At 56.8% G+C, this 22,689-nt stretch overlaps 1 protein-coding gene across 3 annotated transcripts; it reads right to left on the bottom strand.

The window, feature by feature from the left end:
- Positions 1–7,550: 7,550 nt before the first annotated feature.
- On the bottom strand, positions 7,551–21,708 carry SLC9A5 (solute carrier family 9 member A5). Of its 3 annotated transcripts, none has more exons than XM_066557492.1 (16): positions 21,576–21,708; positions 16,459–16,761; positions 15,636–15,799; positions 15,271–15,349; positions 14,406–14,583; positions 14,063–14,283; positions 13,676–13,878; positions 13,066–13,155; positions 12,867–12,937; positions 12,054–12,183; positions 11,499–11,587; positions 11,244–11,370; positions 10,946–11,116; positions 10,309–10,378; positions 10,023–10,154; positions 7,551–9,651 (listed from the first exon to the last, which is right to left on the bottom strand). In XM_066557492.1, the coding sequence occupies exons 1-16, from the start codon at positions 21,706–21,708 to the stop codon at positions 9,185–9,187; spliced, it is 2,628 nt and encodes an 875-aa protein (XP_066413589.1). In that variant the 3' UTR covers positions 7,551–9,184. The 3 variants fall into 3 exon arrangements, with proteins under 3 accessions (XP_066413589.1, XP_066413591.1, XP_066413590.1); XM_066557493.1 differs by having other exon boundaries at positions 9,453–9,715; XM_066557494.1 differs by lacking the exons at positions 15,636–15,799; positions 16,459–16,761; positions 21,576–21,708 and having other exon boundaries at positions 15,275–15,289.
- Positions 21,709–22,689: the final 981 nt, after the last annotated feature.

Genomic DNA, 22,689 nt, shown 5'->3' with positions numbered 1-22,689 from the left:
GTTTAAATGGTTTAAGAGGAGCCACTTTTCTGTCTCCCGAGAGTTTAGGCATTGCCTGCCTTTCCTGAGAACAAAGTGCTCTTGGCTTAGAAATCCAGCTGTGGTTTCAGGACTGCTGCTTCAAAACTCACCACAGTCTCTGAACAGAAGAATAGGTCAGCTTTTTCTGCAGAGCAGCCTAAAAGTGACCCATCTCTCTCCAGACCCCATGTATTTAATGGCACAGAAGAGTCATCTGTTTACCTTCCCTGCTGGCAGTGATGCTGCATGCCATTTAGCCCCACAGCATATGTTTACTGTGCTCTCTGAGACAGCACGCTCACCTCTGAGCCAGACATGCCAGCAGGCACCCACACCCTTCCTGCCCCAGCCCCTGTCCTGCAGACAAGGGACTCGTGGGACACAGGGGCACACACACTACTGCAAATTCCATCCTCAGTCCCAGCTGCCAGGGCCTGCTCCCCTTTCCAGGTCTGCTTGGCAGAGTAAGCGTTGTGGTGACAGACAGACAGACAGACACCTCCCACCATGGCTCCACACCACCAGCAGCCCCCCACTTGTGCCCCTGCTCTGTGCCCAGCTCATGCCTGGGCAACCAGCACCCATGAGACACCTGCCCAGCCTGCACCAGGAGAAGAGGGTACATCCCTTGGATACACCTTGGATGGGTATATCCCTTGGAGGATGCCACTGAGCACCAGCCATTACCAGACAAGGGCTGGGACACACTTCTGATCTGGAGACCCATCTCTTCTTTTCCCAAAGCCAACCTCAATCCAACTATGCCCTGCTAGGAGGCAGGGCTGGCAGCTCTAACCAGGGAAGCAAGGACCCCCTCTCCAACCACTGGCTGCAGTCTGCTCCACAGTTTGCAGAGCCAGGACCAGCTCCCAGATCCTACCTTGGGTGACAGTCAGGGACTCTGATCCAGGAGCTTTGATCCCCAGAACTGCTATTCCTCTGGGTGCACACTCTGCCAAGCTCCCATCCAGCCCCTCCAACCCTCCCAAACCCCACACTTACAGCCAGCATTTGCAGAGCTTCTACCCAGCAGATCCCGACAGATCTTGCAAACCATTCTCCCATGGCAGAATGTCTCCAGAGAGAAGGAAAGCTCTCACCTGCCTACAGTTTGCTTCTCCAGAGCAGGCAGGGAGGCAGGCAAACAGCTGAGTTAGCTCAGCACTCCCTGGGGCAGAGCAATAGCCCCAAGATGCAGCTCCAGGTCCAGTCAGTGCCTTATAGAGCTGCATGGGCGTTCCCTGGGAGCAGCTGTCATGGTGCCTATCACAGCTGGGCTGTGTTGCCCACTGAACTCAAGCAGTCCCACTGTAAGTCCTCCAGGTGCATCTCAAAGTACCCTTAATCCAGCTGGTATTTCCAACAGGGGAATAATAACCTGCTCAGGTCTGACAGTTTTCCCAGATACACAAGAGATCTGCTTTGTCCCCCTCTAGCCTTGCCCAGCTGGCAGCAAAGGGGAAAGATCTCAGTCCTCCAGCAGCTCTGCAAGGCTTCAGGCTGATGTTCAATCACTCCGCAGTGGGCAAAGAGCAGTTTGGGGTCAGGGTCTTCTCCCCAGGGGAGTCTAGAGCCAGCTCTGCTGACTGCAGATCCAGAGCACTGAGAAGGCTCCTTATGTGCCACTGGGAAGGGCTGGTTTGGCAGGGATAGGAGCAGTCTGCCATGGAACATCCACAGCTGGCAATTAGAGGAGTGAACCTCAGGGAATGCCTACAGCAAGGATGCCAGGCTGGAGCACAGAGCAGGTGGGACACAGGGCACTGTGAGGAGGTGGCGTGATGTGGATCATAGCTGCTGCACCAGGGACCCTTTGTTCCCTGTTGGGCTGGAGGCAGAGGAAGCACCAGGAAGCAGCACAAGACTGACATGCTGTGAGCTGGTTCCAGCAGGGGTGGGCACCTCCCCTCCCTGGCACCAGGGCTGCAGAGCACCGGCAGGAAACCTGATTCGATGGCATCAGCAGCAATAACAATGTGCCTCCTGGAGGAGAGGAGCAGCTTCCCCTTCAGACGGGCAGGGCAGAGGGCTCCTGCCTCCTGTCAGCAATCTGTCCTCTCTCCCTCTCACTTGCCCTTCTTCCATTATGTTGCTGCTCTCTTCCTCATCGCAGACAAATCCGTGCTCCCAAATCGAGACAGGGTAAGGTCAGCTACAGAGCAGCCCCAGGAAGGTTCGAGGGGGCTGAGACCCCTCTGGGGCTCAAACAGAACTGTCAGACTGGGGCCATGAGCCTTTGGAGGAGCTTGGTGGGAGGAGGGACAAGTGGGCCAAGAGCTTCCTCCCCAACACAGAAATACCCAGGTCCAAGTGTGTGTTCTTTGCTGCGTTTTTTCCTTTATAGAATCATACAATGTTAAGAATTTGGAAAGGACCTTAAAGATCATTCTGTCCCAAGGCCTCTTGCCATGAGCAGGGACACCTCCCACTAGACCAGACTGCTCAAGACTTTATCCAACCTGGCTTTAAACACTTCCAGCTCTGGGACAACTCCAACCTCCCTAGGCAACGTGTTCCAGTGTCTCACTACCCTCACAGTAAAAGAAGGCTTTGGGGTTGGGTCATATTTTGCAGCCCCTGCCTGCGTTTGCTGCCGGGTGAGATGAAGGTGTCTGAGAAAGAGCGCGTGATTGAACTTGGACATCACACCCGCCATCAGGAGAGCGGGAGGGAGCTGGGGCTGGCACACCACGGAGGCCTGAAACTGCCACACGTATATTGTCTTTTCCCTTAAGACTGCCCCGTCACGGCATCCCCGGGGCCTTTGAGCCGCGCTCCGCCGCACCCGCCCCGCCGGGGGCTCCCTGAGGGGGCGCGGCGCCATCTTGGCGGGCGGGCCGGGGTGAGGCCTCGGCGCGGGGCGACACCTGCCGGGGGCGCTGGGCAGCGCGGCCGCTCCCGCCGTGCCCGCGCTCCGCGCACCGAGCTCCGCGTCAGCCGAGCTCCAAGCACCGCGTACCAAGCACCGACCTCCGCGCACCGAGCTCCGCGTCCCGCTACCCGCGTACCGAACCTCAAGCGCTGCGCACCGAGCCCCGAGCTCCGCGTACCGAGCACCGAGCTCCGCGCACCGAGCTCCGCGTCAGCCGAGCTCCGCGTACCAAGCTCCGCGTACCGCTACTGAGCTCCGCGCACCGAGCTCGGTAGTGAGCCAGCGCCGGCCCCGCTTCCGAGTCTCGGTGCGGCGCCCTGGCCGAGGGAAGATGCTCCCCTGCACCCCCGTCCCCCGATCCCCACCAGCTTGGGGGCGGTTTGGTTGCCTTTGGGCAAGCGACACCTCACGTGGAGCTGTATTTATAGACAAATCCAAGCGCAGCGAGGTAGCTGCCTGACTTTTCCCCCTCTTCATTGCACTCCTCGGTCTGTAATTTCCTGTTTGCCTTTAAACCTATTTTTACTTAGGAAAAAAAAATTAACAGTTTTATCTGTTCACTAGCAGAATAAAGCAAAGATCGGAGTGAATCTAGCAGGGATTGTGGATTAACTCCCCGGCAGCACCTGTCCCACCTGTTTGCTCCACAGCCCTTCCATCCCAGCACATGTGGCTGGTGCTTCTTCACTGGCCAGCTCCCATCAGCCAGCCCCACACCTCGTGGGAAAGCTTCAAGTTGTTTCTTTTTTATTTCTTTCTCTGTCTTTCTGGGTACCTTTCTGAAGCTTTTGCCAGCTTTCTCCATAAATACAAGAGGGTAGGGATGTCTACTGAAAATAGGTGTATCTACATCACTTATGTGGTAGAGAAGAGAATATCCTGATCCTTAGGAGACTGGGATTTCTGAGAGAGCAGGAAGGACCCAGATGTCCAGGAGAAATCTGGAGGGGGTGAGTGCTGCACAAGTGATACAAGCAATGCCTACAGAGGGGCTCTTAGGGCTCTGAGCCCACAGCTCATCCAGCTGTCTGTGAGAGCTGAGAGACTCTAAACTGCCAGGCAGCCACACATGATGATGCCTCAGGTGGGTGCACAGCCAGAATCCAACTTTCCCCCAGCCAGCCAAGGAGCCAAAGCAAAGCTTTAAACGGCTCTCCAACAGCGTGGGCTTAGCTGGGCTTCAGGAGGCAAAGCTTGTGTGCAGGCAGGGACTGCCCTGCATTGCTGTGACAGAGGAAAGCTCAGATACAGTACAGCTGCTGCAGAGTTTGGTCACTGTCAGTACCCTGTGGCCTTTCCAGGCCCTCCTTCCTGGGCCGCCCACAAGCTCGGGATGACCTGTGTCTGATGTAGACCAACTGGGCTGGTGGTCACCTCCCCAAAGTGTCCTCAGCACCTTCCCTCCCTCTCCAGGTAACCCACCAAGACATTTCATTTACCTTCAGGACAGCCTGGATGTGTGGCCACAGATGCCAGGAGAAGATGAGGTGAGAGGAGCCCAGGTGGCTTCTTCAGGGATCCTTGCCTTCTGAGAGGCTCTGAGGAGCAGCTGTGTCTGGCTGCAGGGAAGATCACAGCTCTTGGATCTGGGGTGCTCATAAAATCAAAGCCCACCACGCTGGCTTCCACTCTGGCTGTTCTGCAGAAATCCCCGGGAGTAGAAACCTCATCGGGCAGTCCTCAGGGATTCCTGCACTTTTGTTTGCTCCTCCAGGGAAAAGCAAGGAAGTGTGAGCCACGAAGGAAGGTGGGGATCACCCCACCCAGCTCCTGCTGACCTGGAGCTCGCTCTGCTCTTGCCTGTCCTCAGCCAGTTCACGCTGCAGCGTGTTCCCTTGCACAGCCGGGCCGTGGGGAACGGGACCCTGCAGCCCGACGGGTGGCACAGCCCTGGGGACGGTGCCCGGCCCCGCGGGGCGCCCGGGGCCGCTCAGAGCCGGCAGCCGGCGGGGACAGGCCGGGCAGCCCAGGGGCTGGCTCCGCTCAGCCGGAGGGGTGCAGCGCGGAGCACAAACGCTCTCCCATCCTGGCCGCTCTGCCCTGGAACGCAGCATGGGAACCACTGCCCAGCGCGAGTCTGTTCCTCATTATCCGCCCCGGCTGATCCCGGCTCCGTCAGCACTCGCGGCACAGCCCCGCTCGCATCCCATCAGCCGAGAAACCTCTGCACACCTGGGGCACACCAGGGTCAGGGCTGGCATCCGCCTCCAGAGGTGATGCCAGTGGGAAAACGAATTGTTCCCTTTGCCAATAGGCAGAGGAGGCTTCCAGTGAAAGCAGGGATGGCTGCTTCAGGTGTGAAGAGCAGGAAGGCAAATGCAGAATTCAGGGGAGGTGTTCAGTCTGATTGCTGGTGAGATGGATGCCTGGACAGATGGACACGAGGAGGCAGGAGCAAGGAACAGACTGATGTGTCTCCAAAATACTTGTACCGGATACAGTCAGACTGAACACCTCTCCTGAATTCTGCATTTGCCTTCCTGCTGTTCTCCATGCAAACATGAGCATGGCCAAAGCCTCTGCCATGCTTTGTGTGAGTGAGAGGTGAGGAGCTGGCTCCTATTCACTCCCTTCCCCCTGCTTCTGCCTGTATAGAGCAGTGTAAAAACCTCCCAAGAGGGTGTCAGAAGTGCTCCAGAAACAGAGCATGATCAGCAACTACACATGTGAGTCATCAGCACCCTTGCTGTAGTGGAAAATACAAAACTGGCAGGTTCAAGAAAATTATTAGTGCTTGGACTTGGTACCTGTGAGACACAACTGGGTGCTAGTTCCAATATGGGGCTTCCCAAAAGAGTATATATATGAACCAGCTTTAAGAAGATAAGGCAGAGGGAAGCTACCAACAAGGTGGCACACAGAAACCACAGCCCAACTGTTCCCAGAGAAGCACTTGGAAAAACAAGAGGTAACAGGGACAACCTGGCCCAGGGGAATCGTGACTGAGCATAAGGAGAAATTCATTCTGTGCAAGACTGGTGTAGCTGTGGTGTGGTTCTGGGACAGGGACAGTTGACACCTCCATCCTCTGGGACATTCCAAATCCAGGGGGACAGGGCTCTGAGCTATCTGGTCTAGCTTTGCTACCAGCCCTGCATGGTGCTGGGATGGACCATGGGTTTCCCAAGCCCCTTCCAGTCTGAAATTTACCTGATGCTCCAATGTGCATCATGCAAAAGGGATGTGGTGATTTTAAGACTCACTTGTAAGATGGCCAACACCAATCCACTGCCCACAGCTCTTCCACACAGCTGATGTCAGATGTGCCTTACATCCCCTGCTGACTTCACAAGTTTTGCTACCACAGAGGAACTGGAGGAGCTGAGTATTGGAGAAAGTAAATGCCTGTGGAAAAAATGTGTGGGTTTAATGACAGGCTCTAAACAGAAGCCTGGGTGCAAAATGATAGCTCTGTGATAGTCTGCCCTGGGATGGGGTTGGTTACAGTCACAGTTGGAGGGTTGTATGTTCTGGGTTAGAGTCTGACAAGCAGATCCTGTGGCTGTGCCTCACTCTGTCCTGGAGAAGCAGAAGTTTGGACACATGCATTCATGGTTTGGCCCACTCCTCATGTTTTTCCACTGAAGCACTTTAGTATTTTTAGGCTGAAAGAAATGACTCTCTGCTATGCTGGAAGGATCAGAGCAGTCCTGTGCAGGCTGGACACTCGAAGGTGAAATACAGAGAGTGAAGTACAAGACTAAAAACCAGCCAGGAGCCACCATCCCTGCTCACAACAAGGATGGGGTTGAGGGTGGGAAGGGGCTACAAGGGGCTGGCTGGTGGCATGGAGAGCCTGCACACACATTAGCTGCTAGGCTCAGATGTCTGGATGAGAGAGCAGCAACCAGCCCCAGCATTTCCTGAAGCTCAGATGTCAGCTTTCCCTCCTCTGAGGACCTGAAGGATGCAGACCCACCTCTTCCAGGAAACCACCTGGCCCACACAGCCTGCTGCACTGCCAAGGCAACTGTGGCTGCAGGCTGTGCTGGCACTGAGGTCCAGCATGCAGAGCACAGCTCAGCCAGCAGCATTGTTGGTGGGATTCAAGGCAGATGGGGAATGTCACAAGGAACAAGAGCTTCCACGGGGGCCAGTGCAAAGCTAACAGGGCTAGAAGTTACATTTGACCCTGCCAAAAAGTTCCAGGGGTTGATGGAGGATGCCAGGTTCAATACAAGCCAAACATCTGCCTTGTGAATCAAATAAACCACATTTTTACTTTCCTTCAGGAAAAGCGGAGATCAAGGGGAAGAGCAAAACCAGCACACACCAATGCAAGGAGGCTCCTCTGGCACAGAGCACCCCGAAACAGACCCCTTTAAAACATATTTTTGCCTAGGAGAGAGGCCATGGGAAGACATGGGCTCCCAGCACACTGGTGGCTGTGCAGCCACAGCTCTGGGCAGGAGGACCTGGTCTCTTGCTGGCTGCTCCCTCTGCACAGCCTAACAACGGCTGCAGGCACGCATCGCTTTGGAAAGAATTTCACATTTTCCACAAACTTTATGGAAACCAGGAAATCCAGTTAGGCACATCAAGAGAGTGGGGTTGGGGCCTCAGGTGGAGAAGAATGGAGAGGCACAAGGACATGGTGCCTGCAAAGGAGAAGCGAACCAGGATGGGCAGAGGTTCCCAGACAGACCAGACCACAACGTCTGCTCCAACTCCAGTTTATTGAACATTACAAAATACTCTGCATATATTTTCACATTATAACAATATCCTTGCAAATAATATATTAAGTATTGAGTCATTTGTGGTGCCCATGGCTACAGAAAACACTGACCCAACTAGAGATTTAGTATGGCCCAATATCAGAAATCAAAACTAGAATAAGTCATACCAGAAATGCAAAACTATATAAAAACCTTTTAAAAACCTCATGCTCATCTGGTGGAACAGGTACAGAGCTGAAGGGCCTCTGCTGAGCCCTGCTGACAGGGCTGGGAGTCCCACCAGCTCACCTGCTCCACACTGGACTCACCCACCCAGTGCATCCAAGTGTCCCCTTGGCACCTGCTGTCTCAGCACACCCACAGAGCTGCAAAAGGCAGCCTTTTATCTGCTTTGGAACATTATCAGTCTGAGTTCCCATTTTTCCCCAAAGAGGAGCGACCCCCAACCCTCCTGCTCTGCCGGTGCCCAGCCCTGGTGCTCTTTTGTGTGCTGAGCAGTTCTTGGGGTGCAATTCTTGGCCCTTGGGGTCACACCAGGAATAATTCATCATTTGGGCCACCAGCTCCCATCACCCTCTGAGGAGGGAACAGGCGTGGCTGGGATGCAGGTGTTGGAGACAGCTCTTGGAAGATGCACACTGGTCACACCCATCACCCCTGTTCCTGATGTACATTCATACCTGCTGCTCGCTCCACTCCTTGCACCATGACCAGTCCTCCCAGCTGATCCACCCCAGGAGGGACTGGAACGTGGGCAGAATGAACACCAAGGATGCTGTGCAGGGCAGGTGCCTCCCAGTGAAGCCAGAAAGCTGAGCACTGCAGCTGTTGGGAACACATCCAGGTGAGAGGTGCGAGGCTGGCACAGCAGGTTGGCTGTTGGAGGGGTCCCTGTGCGCACAGGTTTGCTAGCCCAGCTCCTGCTGGAGCCAAACCCCAGGAGCACTGCTCCCAGTCCTGAGAAAGCCATGGCTTTGCCTCTGTGGTGCCTCCAAAATCCAGGGAACACAGGGCTGTCGTGGCAAGGAGCCTATCTCTGAGCTCCATGCATGCTGTGAGGAACCAGCACTGTGGCCACCTTGAAGTCAATGGTTTGGTCACTGGGTGTGGGTGAGCTCTTGTGCACCAGCACTGCTCTCAGCCCTTTTCCCAGAGACCTCCTACACACCGCCAGGCTGGAGACCAGCTCATACTCTTACACCTGTGAGCAGCCACAGCCCATCTTCCAGGAGCCACCACCTCAGGGCAGCACAGCCATGACAGGATCAAGTCTCTTTGGGATCCCAGCCCTGGGAGAAATACCTCTAACCTCCCAGCTGCAGAGATGTGTAGGGACCAGAGAGGAAGAATGAGGTTTGGGATCTGTGCCTTCCTGGGTGGACAGGGGCTGGTACCTGCTGTCACAGCACAAAGACCTGTTATTGACCAGGTTTGCATCAGCAGGTGCATGGGCAAAGCACACCCTGGAGAACTGCTCCAGGAGGAGTACTGGGTTCTCCTGCCACTCCTGGAGTTTATGGAGACACACACAAGCTTTGCAGTGCAAGACAGAGCAGTCACCAGGTCATAGCCTGTCTGCAGCTCTCAGCCCCTTCCCAATCCACGGGGTGCCTCAGAGGTGGCTTGCTCTGTTGAACATCAGCCACCTGGGCTCTGCAGAGGGTGGCACCCTGCCCTGCTCCTCTGTGGCCATCAAAGGCTGCAGCTCCTGCTGCTCAGGACCGTCCGGGCTGCTGTCACTCTGGGACCGGCCGCTCTTGGAGATGTGGCTGGGGAACTGGAAGCAGGAGCCCTGCTCTGGCATTGCCTGGCTTGCAGACTGGGGCTGCTCCTCCAGCACAGGGCAGGCAAATCTCCTGTGCTGAGGTCCACTCTCGATGCCTGGGGGGGAAGCGATGCTCTCCAGGGAGGAGATGCTTTGGTTCCACGCCTTCTGCATATCCACTGGCACGATTTTGGTGGTCTCCGAGGAGACATAAACAGCCAGATCAGCCTGGTCTCCTTTCCATGGCAGCTCCTTCTCTGCCAGGGTTGGCGATGGAGGGATGATGCAGGGGCTGGGGCAGACATCCAGGCTGCCTGGAGATGCAGATGGAGGGACAGTGAGAGGGAGCTTGCACAGCTCTCAGTCTCTCCTTGGACCCTGCAAACATTGCAGAACCAACCACTACCAAATGACCAAAGAACCCTAGAATATCCTGAGTTGGAAAGAACCCACAAGGATTATGGAGTCCAACTCCTTGCCCAATGCAGGACAACCCCAAGAATCACACCATGTGCTGGCCCAGGGATGCAGGACACAGGGAGGCTCTGCCATGCCTCCAGAGGACAGTGATTCTCCCATTCATGCTCTGTGGACTTTGCCCAGGCCATGGCAGCTTTGCTCCACAGGCAGAGGAAGGATAAGCTACCCGATGTCAGCTGCCCTGGCATGGAGCATTGGTGCCTACCAGGAGCTGTCTTTCCCTGCAGGACCTCATCAGTGGCTCGAGCAACGAACACAATCCCCTCATCGTCCTCTTTCTCCGTTTCCGAGCTATCACTCTCCTCCTCCTCTGAGCTGACCATCACCAGGACAGGAGCTGCAGGCAGATGGGGGGGCTTGGTTTGGTGCTAGCACAACCCTGGTGCTGTCATCCCACTGAGCTGGCAGTGGGCAGGCACCGCAGGTACTCCCACCCACACCACCAGGTCCCCTTGCCAGGACCTGCCATCCTCACCTGCCACTGGCCTTACCTGCATCCTGCCAGGGGACATTTCTGTGAGTCTTCCCGTTGGGTGTCTCTTTGGTCAGAGAGATGTTCTTCTGTGAAAGAAGAGGAACTGGCTGGGACCTGCCCTGTGCAAAGCCCTAAACCCAAGAGGTGGTCCTGCAGCCAGCCAACATTGGGCATGCAGATTCCCACCCTGGCTACATGGCAGATGGGTTCTAGTCCTTAGGCTTTGCATCTTCATGGCCCCACAAGGAACAGCTCAGCTGCAATGGCTTCAAAAGCCTCCAAAAAAAGAAGATACCTAAGACTCAACTTGAGGTGCAGTTCCACTCTTCTGAGCCTGGATCTGCACCAGCACTGAGGCTGCTTTATGCTGAGTGCTCTTCAAAAAGAACCTGGGGGTCCTCCAGGGCTTTGCTCAGTGAAGAGCCACCCCACAGCACTGATGGCATGCTGGGGACACATGGACAGACAGCACCTGCATGCTCACATGCAGCATCAACAAGACTGAGAAGAGATGAGCCGCTTTCCCCTCTGGCTCTGGAGCTGCTGATGCCCTGCAACGCTGCACCCACACCTCACAAGGACTTCTCTTACTGCATCCTGGGGTGGCCAAATCTCAGAGCTAGGAAAAGAACAGGAGCTTGGGAAGGACTTGCCTTTTTCCTGCCTTTTTCCTTCAGCCTGGCCTTGCTCTTGGAGGAGCAGACATTGTGCTTTGTGGACTTGAAGGTCTCCAGACGCCTCTTCATGTTCTGCCGGAAGATTTCTTTATCTTGGCGCTCTTGTTTATCTGGAGAGATGAAGTGACGGCTGTAGCTGGCCTTGTACTGGCCGAGGGAGAGGCAAAGAGACACAGGGTGAGCAGCTGGCCCCACGGAGCACGGTCCATCCCTGCTCCTCTGGCGGGTGCTGCTCCCCTCGGGGTCAGCCCCCGCCGTGCCCGGGAGTGCTCACCCGCCGCCGGGGCTTGTAGAGGCTCCCTCGCAGCACGTGGTGCATGGCAGCGTCCTCCTTGTCCCGGCGGCTCCGCACCGTGTCGATCACCTGCAGGTCCAGGCACGCCCCGCTCCCGCTCTCCCTCCTGTGGGGACATGGAGATGGACGGGCTGCGCTCCCTGCCAGCCCTGGTGCAAGCCGCCCCCAGGGGAGAGGGCGGCTGGGAGGTCACACGAGATCTGTCCAGGAGCTCAGAGGGATGGTTGTACTCACAGGAGGTTTGTGACTGATGACTCCGACATGGACGTGCGGCTGGGCATGGAGGGCAGTGCCAGCTTGGCAGCCGAGTGCACATGGCCACCCTGGGACATGGGAGGACAAGGCAGGCATCAGGACTGTCGCTCTGATTTTTTAAGATTTTCTAAGCCTTCTGATGTTTACATTTTTGTAGCAAACTTTCTCACACACTTTCTGTAAATAACTTATTATTTTGCATTCTTTTATGGAGGAGAAGAAATTTGATGGACTGTTGGCTTGTCCAGTGTCATTGGAGAGGTTGCACTTTCACCCTCCAATCCACCGTCTCTTTTGGAAAACTAAAAATATTGGAGTCAGAAAATAAACTTCCCTTTTCTTCACCTTGAGAGCAGCGGTGTGTGTGCTCATGTTGTTTCATGTCCTACAGTGACACAGGACAGCAAGGACCCAGCTGGGATGGGCAGGTCCCCACTGCCTGGCCAGAGGGTGCACATGTGGGGAGGAACATACATGAGGGGAACCTCTCCTGCCAGGGCCATCCTGCTGCCTGGACACCACTACTGCCTGTACCTGATCTACAAAGCTGATAGCATCACGGATGTTCAGCTTGTAGTAAACATCCCAGATCTCATCCCGCAGCCTGTAGGCAGATTTCCGCATCAGGAGCTGGCTCAGGTATTTCTTGTCAAACTGCTCCCACCTGCCATGAGATGAAGACACAGGCAGTTCAGCTCCCATGGGGTACCAGGGCCAGGGATATCTATCCACACAAGGCTGAGTGTCCCAGGTACAGCAAAGGGAGGCTGGGCATGCAGGACCTGTCCCTGTCTGTGCACAGGGACACACTGCCAGGGAGAGCAGGAGGGGAGGGGACATGCTGACCCTTCAGCCTGCCCAAGGGGAAGCCAGATACTGTTGGGTCTGTGAGGCAGTGGGAGTAGGACTGGGGCCACCCTGCTGGAGCACTTCCCCTGCAGGAAACAGGCTTTTTGCATCCTTTTCCTGTTGCTGTGCTGCAGATAAACACTGCCCAGGCAGGAACAGGGCTGTTCCCTCCTCAGTGCCCAGGGCAGTTCCATCCATGAGGGGGCAGAGGGCCATTGCCACCAACATGGACACCCCAAGTTCTGACCTTGGCAAGCAATGTCAGCTCCACAGCATCCCCAACCTGACCTGTCTCTGGGATGCTTTTGTGATCTTGGTCTGCTGCACAACAGCATCCAAAGGTACCTATCCAGACTGATGGACAGACATACAGGCTTCCTGGTCCCGCTGCTCTGTCCACAGCTGGGGTGTCCTTCTGTGAGGACCCTGAAGATGTCCCTGTGGCTGGCATGCATCTCCCATGCACTAACAGCAGAGGATCCTGTCTAAGGCACTCACTTGTCTCGCCAGTAGTGGTAGCCATGGTGCCCCACGATGTCCTCCACTGCTGCCAAGATGTGGTCAAAGGCCTTGAGTGAGGGGAAGAGGGTGAGTGGTGGCAAGGCTGTGGGTGCCCTGGGGATGCCAAGGTCATACATGGTCCTTGCCCAGCCCCACACGTGAGGGGAGCTGAGGAGCCTCTGGCACTGTCACTTACGTGCTCATGCAGCTCCTCGTTCAGCGTGGGTTTGTGGTGGTCACTACGCTTCACCTTCAGCCACGTCACCAGGGGTTTGATGGTGAGGCCCTAGAATGGCAGGAGAAGGCAAGGGGAAGACTGGGAGGGTGAGAGGGTGCATGGCTGGGGCATGGGGAGCAGAAGCAGCACAAAGTGACTGGGGACAGTGGCTGTGCCAGCCACACATGCCCCTACCAACCCGACCCCTGTGCCATGGTGTGCACTCCCAATCATCCTTCCCCTAGACTAATTTTCATCCTCCTTGTGGCTTCCCTTCCCAGGGCACTGAACACCAGAGCTGGGGCCAATCAGCAGCTTTGTAAAGAGAGCAGTCTGGACAGGCACACACTCTTGGAGCTCCTGGAGCCAGTCCCAGAACAAAATGCCAGTGGGAAAAGAAGGTGGGCCATGGCCCCACCATCACAACAGTGCCCATAGCGGTCCTGCCCACCTGCTGATGGATGGGGTGCCAGAAAGCACCAAGGACCAAAGGTCACTTGAAAAAAGATACTTTCCCAAAGCACATGTCCCCAGACCAGTTCTGGGGCAAGAAAGCAGCGCTGGAGGAGGGCACAGTGCCCATCCTCACCTGCACAATGACAGTGAAGAACACCACCACGATGGTCGTTGCCACAAAGTAGTCCTTGGCTTTCACCTTCTCCCTGTCCAGCAGGATGACCAGGGCGAAGGCCACGGCCCCACGGAGGCCACCATATGACATGACCACCTGGTCGATCCTGTCCAGGGGGATGAGGCGGAAGCGGTTGAGCACATACGTTTGGAGAACAACACCTGGGGAAGAAGGAGGAGGAGAGCCTGGAATGCTGGGAGAACCCTGCCTGCTCCAACAGAACAGCACAAAATCCCAGCCAGGATCCATGGCTGGCCTTGTGCCCCAGCCTTTCCTGGGCAATATCCCTTTCTGGCATGAAAGGGCTGTGTGCTACCAGCCATATACTCAGCAGGACAGACTGACCCACGGCTCTGAAGAGCAGGATAAAGAACAGGGTGCCCAGCACCAGCGCTGTGTCCCACGTCCACTTGGAGGTGTCCACAGCTGAGATGCCCAGAAACATGAAGATGATGGTCTCTGAGCTGCTGGCCAGTGTCTTCATGGTGTACTTGACTGTGGTGCGGGATTTCTGGGAGATGTTGGCTTCCACGTACTTCTTGCAGCAGATCCCACAGAAGGTGACTCTGCAGAGGGGCAGGAGGAGATGGCATGGCCCTATGGCAGGATGAGGAGTGGGTCTACTCACTGCCTCTTGCTGCTCAGCACTGCAGCCCCAGTTTCCTGGGCTCCCCTGGGCAGTACTCACGCCAGGATGGCGGAGAGCGAGACCATCTCGGCAGCCAGGTACGCCACGTAGGCCAGGAGGAAGACGAAGAGCGGCTCGATGATGCGCACGCGCTTGGTGAACCGTGTGATCAGGGCCAGCAGGAAGGCAAAGAGCAGCCCCACGGCTGTGCCCCCCAGGCTCACCAGGAAGAAGGAGGCTGGAGGGAGGAGAAGTCTCATTTGAACCATAAGGAAGTGGGCCCAGCTCCTGTGCCCCCCATGCTGCACTGGCCAAGCGCCATTCTCCCACCCAGGTCCCCTCCAAAGCATCCCATGGAGCACAAAGCCTTGGTTGATCCCAAAGCATCCCTTGGAGCACCTCTGCTGCGGGGCAGGCTGATAGAGTTGGGGCTGATGTTGGGGCTGTTCAGCCTGGAGAAGACCTCAGAAGCCCTTCCAGTAGCTGAAGAGTACTCCAAAAGAGCTGGAGAGGGACTTTTGGCATGGACATGGAATAACAGGACAAGGGGGAATGGCTTCAAACTGACAGAGGGCAGGATTAGGTTGGGTATTAGGAAGAAATTCTTCCCTGTGAGGGTGGTGAGGCCCTGGCACAGACTGGCTGTTCCATCCCTGGAAGTGTTCAAGGCCAGGTTGGGGGGGCAACCCAGTCTACTGGAAGGTGTCCCTGCTTGTGGCAGGGGGGTTGGACCAAGATGGTCTTTAAGGTCCCTTCCAGCCCACACAATTCTACAGTTCTATGCTGATGGCCAGCATGTGACACATGGAGGTGACAAAGCTGTGATGCTGAGTGCCCAACCCACAGGACAACAGCTCCTGTGCTTGCCCCCCTCCACTTCCACAACAGAGGAGGAGGTGGAGGGGCTGGTGTGGCCATTACTCACCTACCCCCTTCACGTAGTCTGTGGCGTGGATGTGTGCTGGGCCCAGCTCCACAAAAGAGTTGAAGACCTTGTACAGCACCTGCAGGCAAGGCAAATCCCTTGAGAAACACAGGGCATTGCCCTGCCTTGCGAGGGGCAGGAAGGGTCTTGTGGAAGAGGCATTTTCCACCCCAAACCTGTCAGGTAACAGCTCATTTCAGCAGGCAAAGTCTCCCAAGGGCCAGGAGAGAGGAAAGGCCAAGAGAGCATGGTACGGGTCTGCCCCCAGCTCAGGGATGTCACCTGCATCCTCTGCCCATCCTGGGGAATTCCAGCACCTTGAACATGTTGGGCTCAACATTAGAGTCCCCCAAGCTGCAACTCACCACGGTGACAGCGTCATTCAGGAGAGACTCGCCAAACACAATGATGAAGAGGGTCTCATTAACATGGACCTCTTCAAAGACAGCCAGGACTGCCACAGGGTCCACAGCTGAAATCAGGCTGCCAAAGAGCAGGAAATCCATCAGCCCAGCTTCAACACCTGGATCTGTTAGGACAGAAGGACCAAGGTCAGGCAAACCAGCCACCCCAGAACCCCTCTCACCAGATGGAAACAAGCCTGTCCCTCATCTGATCCCAGTGACTTGGCTGCAGCATCTCAACTGGGAGTGCAATGGGATGAGCCCAAAAGTGTTCCCAGAGCTCCGGGATGCCCCTGGAAAAGTGGGACTCGGTCCCTTCTTGCTGCAACATGAGAGGAGCATGGGGGATGTCCCTGTTGGCACCGAGGTGCATCACTGCTCCTCCAGCAGGCACCACCAAAGGTGGCTCAGCAGCCACACCTCGGTCCAAGCATCAAGTGGCTCCTCAGGGTTCAGCAGAGCTCAAAACACAGCCCAGGCCAGGCAGGGCCAGTGGCTCCTGCCAAGGACAGGGAACATGGCAGTGAGCCAGCAACGCTAGCCAAGGTCAGCAGACAAAAATAGCAAAGACATGAGTCAGCCCAGTGCCAAGCAGGGCCCGTCTGCCCTGCACGCTTGACTGTCCTGCCAGAGCACCGTTCCCAGGATGTCAGGACCCTGCTCGTGCTGCAATTCCTAGGAATCCACAGCAGGGAGAGGCAGTGGGCTATGAAATTGGGGTTGCTGTGCACTGCCACCCGTTTTTTGGGGACGTGGTCCGAGCTGGGCAGCCCTGCAGACCCACCCATGAGCCCGGCGCGGTGCAGCCCCCAGAGTGCGGTGCCGGTGGCGAAGGAGTTCCAGAGCGTGCCCACCACTGCGTAGGTGAGGATGGCACCAATGTTGTCAAAGAACAGTCGGCTGGGCATGAAGTACCCCGAGTCCAGGACAATGGGGGGCAGAAGGAAGAGGAAGAACATGTTGGGCTCCAGTTGGTACTCAGCTTTCTTTGCCACGGCCAGCACGATGCCCCCCAGGCCCAGCCCCAGCAGGATGAGAAGGCAGCTCTCTGGGACGACAGATGTCACCTTCCTTGACAGGTGGAAAACTAGAAGAAAAAAGAAGAATGAGAGCATCAGCCCAACAGGCACATGGACAGAGCATCCCGAATCCACAAGCTTCACAGAAGGGTTGGGTGATGCATGATGGATGGGAGGGGAACAAGGGAGCACCTATAGAAAGGCTGCTTCATGGCCACATGTGCACAAAAGACCTTCCAGCTACCTCCCAGGTCAGGATTTCAGGTCCCTGACTCTTTAGGATTTTCCTCACCCTCTCAGCCAATAAGCCAATCAGCCAGGCATTTTACTTTTCTTGGCTTCTGGTGTCGGCTCTCAAAGGTTTAAAGCAGGCAGTGAGCACGTTCACAGTGTCACGAGCACTGCTGGCTGCTGTTTAAGTGAAGAAATCCTGGTACACCGGGACATGTCACCCCACTCAGAGACAAGGATGCTCAGCCCTGGTGACAGGGTGACCTTGTTTGCATCCATCTGAGCAATCTGAGCAAGCAGCCAGAGCAGCATGCAAACCACTGCAGCACAAGGCATGCCTGAGCACAACCTCCCTCAGCACCAGCTAACCTACCTGCATGCAAAAGCACAGGCACTTGGGAGCTGCAGATTTAGAGATGCTTGGAATAATCAGTTTATTCCATGCAAGGTTTGGGCCAAATCTTAAGCTGCCGTGGAACAGGATGTATTTTCTAAAGCAAACAGAGGATGCCCTGGTATTCATCCAGCAGTAATGTGGCAGTGAGCCTGTGCTCAGGCACAAGCCAGCAGGGTGCCATGCCAGCCAGCACAAGGGATTCATTCCTCCAGGCACCCTTGTCCCCCATGCCAGGGTGTCCCGTGTAAACCCAAATCAGTCCAGCTTCCAGGCAGGCAAGCCCAATCCCTGGGGGTTTCTCCTTGCTAGCACAAGGTGTCCCTCCAAAAGGGCATTGCTTGGGGAAAGGCTATTGAGGGTCACAGTTATTTTGTCCCCTTGTCACTGGGTTCTGCCATCAGTTGTGACATCCAGCCCAGCTCTGTTGCATGACTTGACCATCAGATGAAGAAATCTCCTGGGGAGTGGGTTCCTCTGGGCACTTTGAGAGCCATCTCTGTCCTTGTGCACCCAGCAGGTACAAGGGGCATCAGGGTAGGCTCTGAGCCATCACTTGGCTGCAAGCCCAGCCCTGCTGCCAACCCCAAAACCCAGTCCCTAAAGCCCTTTAGCTTCCCTCCTTTGGAACACCAACGGACAGACCATAAGGTCTGCCTAGCCCAGGGTGCTGTCTCCAGTGGCATAGATCTGGAGAGGAGCCCAGGAACAGGCAGTACTTCATCAGCAGGTTTCCATGTGTCTATGCCCTTGTCATTCTCCTCTGAACCTGGTCCTGCTCTATCCTTCTGGGACAGGTCCCAGTGTCCCTGAGATGTGGACAGCCAGAGAACTGACACTGTGGCCTCCTCATGTTCTTCCTTTCTACTTTCCCAGCACCTCTTAGGTAATTTTCTTTCCTTCACCACAGCTGAGCTCTGAATTAGAGATAATTGAATGACAAAGATGTGATTCACAACCAGAGACATCTTTGAACCCACCACCCAATGTGCAGGCTAAGGACCACTCTCCTTTAGTTGAGGACCTCAAGAGGTTGCTGCTTGGCACAGCAAGCTCCATCCATGCCCCAGCACCGGCTCCCTGCCATAATACAGCAAGAGCACTGCTGCAGCCAGCAGGGCAGAGCGGTGAGCATAGGGGCAGCATGATCTGCAGCTCCACCACCAAGCACCTCAATAGGAAAGAGCAGCCAGGCCAAGCCTCTGCCATAGCTCTGTCACTGAACACCCCAGCCACAGAGCCTGGGGCACCCCCTCAGCCCCAGCCACCTCTGCTCACTGCTGTGGGCTGCAATACAGCCCTGGAGACTGTGGTGACACGGACACTGCAGCCCTTCAAGCAGACCCACAGCCTGAGGAAATGCTGGCTGGGCTTCATCCAGGCCAAATTCCTGCTAAATGACCACACAAGTCACTGCAGAGCCCTGCTCACCCCACACAAGCTGCCTGCACCAGTGGACGGATGGTGCTCGCTCAGCGCCTGCAGCAGGCTGTGAAGCCGCTTCCCACCCACGGGAACAAAGCTCTGAAGTTTTCAAGAAGGGAACGAGGCGTCCAGCCCCTTTCTGCATTCTCAGGAACATTGCCAAGATCCCTGCTCTCTGCTTCGGCAACCCAGCTGCATTCCTCATGCTGTGGAGCTGTCCTGGCTGGCTGGGGCACCCAGGAGAGCATGCAAGGATGCTGTGAGGACATGGGTCCTGGCTGTCACCCATCCTGGAAGTGTTCAAGGCCAGGTTGGATGGGGCTTTGAGCAACTTGGTCTAATGGAAGTTGTCTCTGCTCATGGAAGAGTAGTTGGAAAAAGATAATCTCTAAAGTCCCTTCCAACTCAAACTATTCTATGATTGATTTCACCAAGCCAGAAACTTGGTCAAATAAAGGAGAAGCATCAATGGGAAAGACCATGCTTGTCCAAAAATCTGCTGGCTGATGGGGAGAGCTGCCAGCCTCCCCAGGAAATGGCAGCACATGAGCTCCCATGTGTCACAGAGAGCAGCCAGTGGGGACAGACTGAACAAGCTCTAATTTTATACACACTAGTCAAGGATTTCAGCTCTAAAGGTTCCCACAGCAACAGTAACTTAGCCACATGTGAATTAACTTCAGAGACATAATCCATACTCAGGCATACATAATGAAGCATTTGCCATTGAGACATCTCAGGGCCAAAACCTCCTCTGCTCCTCCAGAGCTTGGGAAATGGCAGAACACCTAAACCAAGACATGAGCAGCTGGGGGCAGAGGTGATGGTGCGAGGAGAGATGGTTGCAATTCTGCTGCATAGAACATCATCTGTCTGCTGGCAAACTCCTGCCTGTGGGGCAGTTATGTCTAAGGAGAATGTCTGGGGCAATGCTCATCACCTCTGTGCTGCCCATCCTGTGCTCTGACTGTGGATGGAAAAGGCAGCAAAGCCCGGATGATGCCTCGCTGTGCAGGAAGGCAACACCCAAGCCAGTTTTTCCCTGCCCCGGGTGTTTGCTGGCTTGGGTCACCCCAGCATCGTGACTGCCTCTGAGAACAGAGCCCACAGTGTCATTTCCCCATCACCCGGGCGTGGGGCCGCTTCCTCCCCTCCAGTCACAGGGCTGTGAGCTGGCAGCCCAGCACCACAACCGCAGCAGATCCTCTGCACCAGCCTGCGCCCAGCGTCCACAGCTGGCACTGCCCTCTCTGCTCCCCAAAATCTTCCACCCCTGGTTCATCTCCTCTGTGGACTCCTGTGCACACTGGGGACTGCAGATGCCATCTCTGGGGACACCCATGGCAGTGTGCTGCCTCAAGGTCTGGGTGTCACTATTGGCTCCAGGCTCTGAGGACCCATTGGACCCACTGGATACACTAAACCTGGCAGCTCAAAGCCATCAGCCATCAGGGCTGTGTCTCACAGACAGAGAAGGAGAGTGGCCATCAGCCTCAGGCCTGGAAGAAAGTGGGGATTTGGGAATGATCCCAACTCAGGCACCCCTGCACCCACCCGCACAAAATCAGGGTGGCTGAGGGGAGCATGTCAATGGAAACCTGCACAGGGAGCAGTTCTGAGGAGAGGTTGGAGAGAAGAAAATAAAAGACAGGGAAAGGAATTTTCTCTCTGATCTTCTGCAGGTAGGAGGGACGCACTCGGCAGCTGGAGGTGGCACAGCTACAGCAGAGTGCTGTATTTTTAAACTCATGATACCTTTCAATTCATTCCTCGCGAGGCTTTAGGTCTCTCTTGCAAGAAGGCAAGGAAGGAGAGGAACGGGAGATCCACAGTGATGCTGGGACAGGAAGAGGCCAGCTGGTGGTCACAGCTGTAGCTGTCTCCTGTGTAACGAGTGCTGCTGCACATCCCTGGCTGATCAGAGATTCCCCTGCCAAACTCTGAACCCACATTTCTTGGTCAAACTCGAAACTCAGAGGGTGTCTGCACCCCCACCACGGAGTCTGTGCCCACAGTGGGGTCTCTAAGGAGAGAACCTGGCTCAAGGTCACGATCTCATCCCCAGGGCCTAGCACAGCAGGCAGGGGCACTGTGGGGGACCAGCCCTCTGGGTACCCCTGCCTGGCACCCACACACGTGTGTCCCCTCCCCAGCACCGCAGATGCTGGTGGGGAGCCCAGCCCTGCACAGCTCACACAGATCCTCATTGTGCCTTCCCACACAGCCTCTCACAGCACAGCCTCCCCTGGCTCCGTGGTTCTGTGCTGGGGATCACAAGAGTCCAAGGCCAGCCCAATCCGGAGTGACCCACTGGAGGAGACTGCAGGCACCTGCCATCCCCAAGCTGCTGGGGGCACCAAGCAGCACTGGCCCCACCGAGCCTTTCCCGGGGCTGGGGGGGAACAATGGCTTCCAGACCTGCCAGTGGCAGGTGCTGTGCCAGCCCTTGGGAACATGGGACATCCTTTGGGGCTTCTCCTCTCATGAACCCTCCATCCTCTGTGCCCACCCATCTATCCATCCATCCATCCCTCGCAGGAAAAAACAGCCCGGGCCCCCACCCTTTCCTTCGGGTGGTGTCTTAACCCCGCCGCCGCACATCATCCCACGGCAGGGCACGGAGGATGTGGCGCGGTCCGCGACCTCCGCAATCCAGCTGAGAGTGGTGACCAGCCGGATTTGTCCCCATGACCCGTGTCCCGCCGTGCGGTGACACCCCTCGTCCCGGGTGCCCCCGCGCCCGCCGGGGATGCCGCATCCCCCCTGCCCGCCCGGGGGTGGGCACGTCTGCTCCCGGGGGACCGGAGCGGGTGGGGACACGGGGACACTCACCGATCTTGGCCAGGCTGGCTACCAGGATCCAGGCGGCCACCAGGCAGGGCGCCTGCACCTCCCGCCACTGCCACCGCAGCAGCTCGGCTCCCGCCGGGGCGGCGGGGCCGGGGGAGGCCGCCGGGGGCTGCATGGCCCCGCCGCTCCCGCCGCTCCGCTCCGCCGCGCTCCCGGTCCCGGCCCCGCCCGCGTCACGCGCACGTGGGGATGCGCGGGGACGGCCCCCGGGCCCCACGCCACGGGCCCCGCCCCGAGCGGCACCGGCCCGCCCCGGACCTCGGCACCCCCGGTACGGCCCCGGGCCTTTGCACCCGCCCCGGACCCCAGCGCCCCCCTACTCACGCCTTTGCATCCCCCCTCCCTCATCCCAGCTCATCTGCACGCTCCCGGAGCCCCCTGGGCCGTACTAGTCCCCTGTCCCCCTCTCAGTCCTCTCTGCAACTGTCCCGGTGCCACCTGCATCGCCCTAGTCCCCCCCCCGTGCCTCTGCTTTGTCTGAGTCTCCCCAGCCTGGCTTAGTCCTCACGCACCCACCAAATTCCCCACCCTCCTCCCAGCCGGCCCCTTCCCAGCTGAAACCATCCACCCTTGCCCCAGGTGCTGCCTGAGCATCAGCCCGGGAACACACGTGGGGGGCCCCCAAAATTTCTGTCTCCCCTTTCCCTCCTCAGCCCCTCTCAGCCCCTCCTAAATCTCCCAGATGCTGATTAGGCCATCCACCACGCCCTGGGAGGTGCCCCATCTCCCACCCCCCATCCCTGAGGCTCCCAATCCAGGAGATTCACACTCCATGTCCTGGGTGGGCAGGGAGCTTTGCCCAAGATCCCAGAGAGGTGGGATGCTGGGCAGGGAGCAAGAAGAGACGCTGGCAGAGTGCTCCATGGAGAGCCAGCTCTGACCTGTGTCCCTGCAGGACAGGACAGGACACCTTAGCCAGAGTGAGACCTCTGGCTGGCAGTGCCTGTGGCATGGGCACTCTCAGGTGCTGAGTGCCAGCCTGAGCCCTCTGGCCAGGTGGGAATGGGCCACAGGACACTTCCCTGGGAGCCTCGGTGGCATCACCTTTTTTCATCTCTCTGCCTGGGTACAAATGTGCTATAAATGTTTGCCAGCA

The sequence above is a fragment of the Molothrus aeneus genome, chromosome 11 (assembly GCF_037042795.1).
Source record: "Molothrus aeneus isolate 106 chromosome 11, BPBGC_Maene_1.0, whole genome shotgun sequence".
Lineage (NCBI taxonomy): Eukaryota > Metazoa > Chordata > Aves > Passeriformes > Icteridae > Molothrus > Molothrus aeneus.
This window is presented reverse-complemented; position numbering and strand designations above follow the sequence as displayed.

Coding starts and splice junctions, on each gene's coding strand:
- SLC9A5 (XM_066557492.1), bottom strand. CDS start 21,708: ATGCAGCCCCCGGCGGCCTCCCCCGGCCCCGCCGCCCCGGCGGGAGCC. Junction 13,156..13,675: donor TCTTCACTGTCATTGTGCAG/GTGAGGATGGGC, acceptor CTGCCATTCTAG/GGCCTCACCATCAAACCCCT. Junction 11,117..11,243: donor TCTACAAGCCCCGGCGGCGG/GTGAGCACTCCC, acceptor TCCCTCGGCCAG/TACAAGGCCAGCTACAGCCG.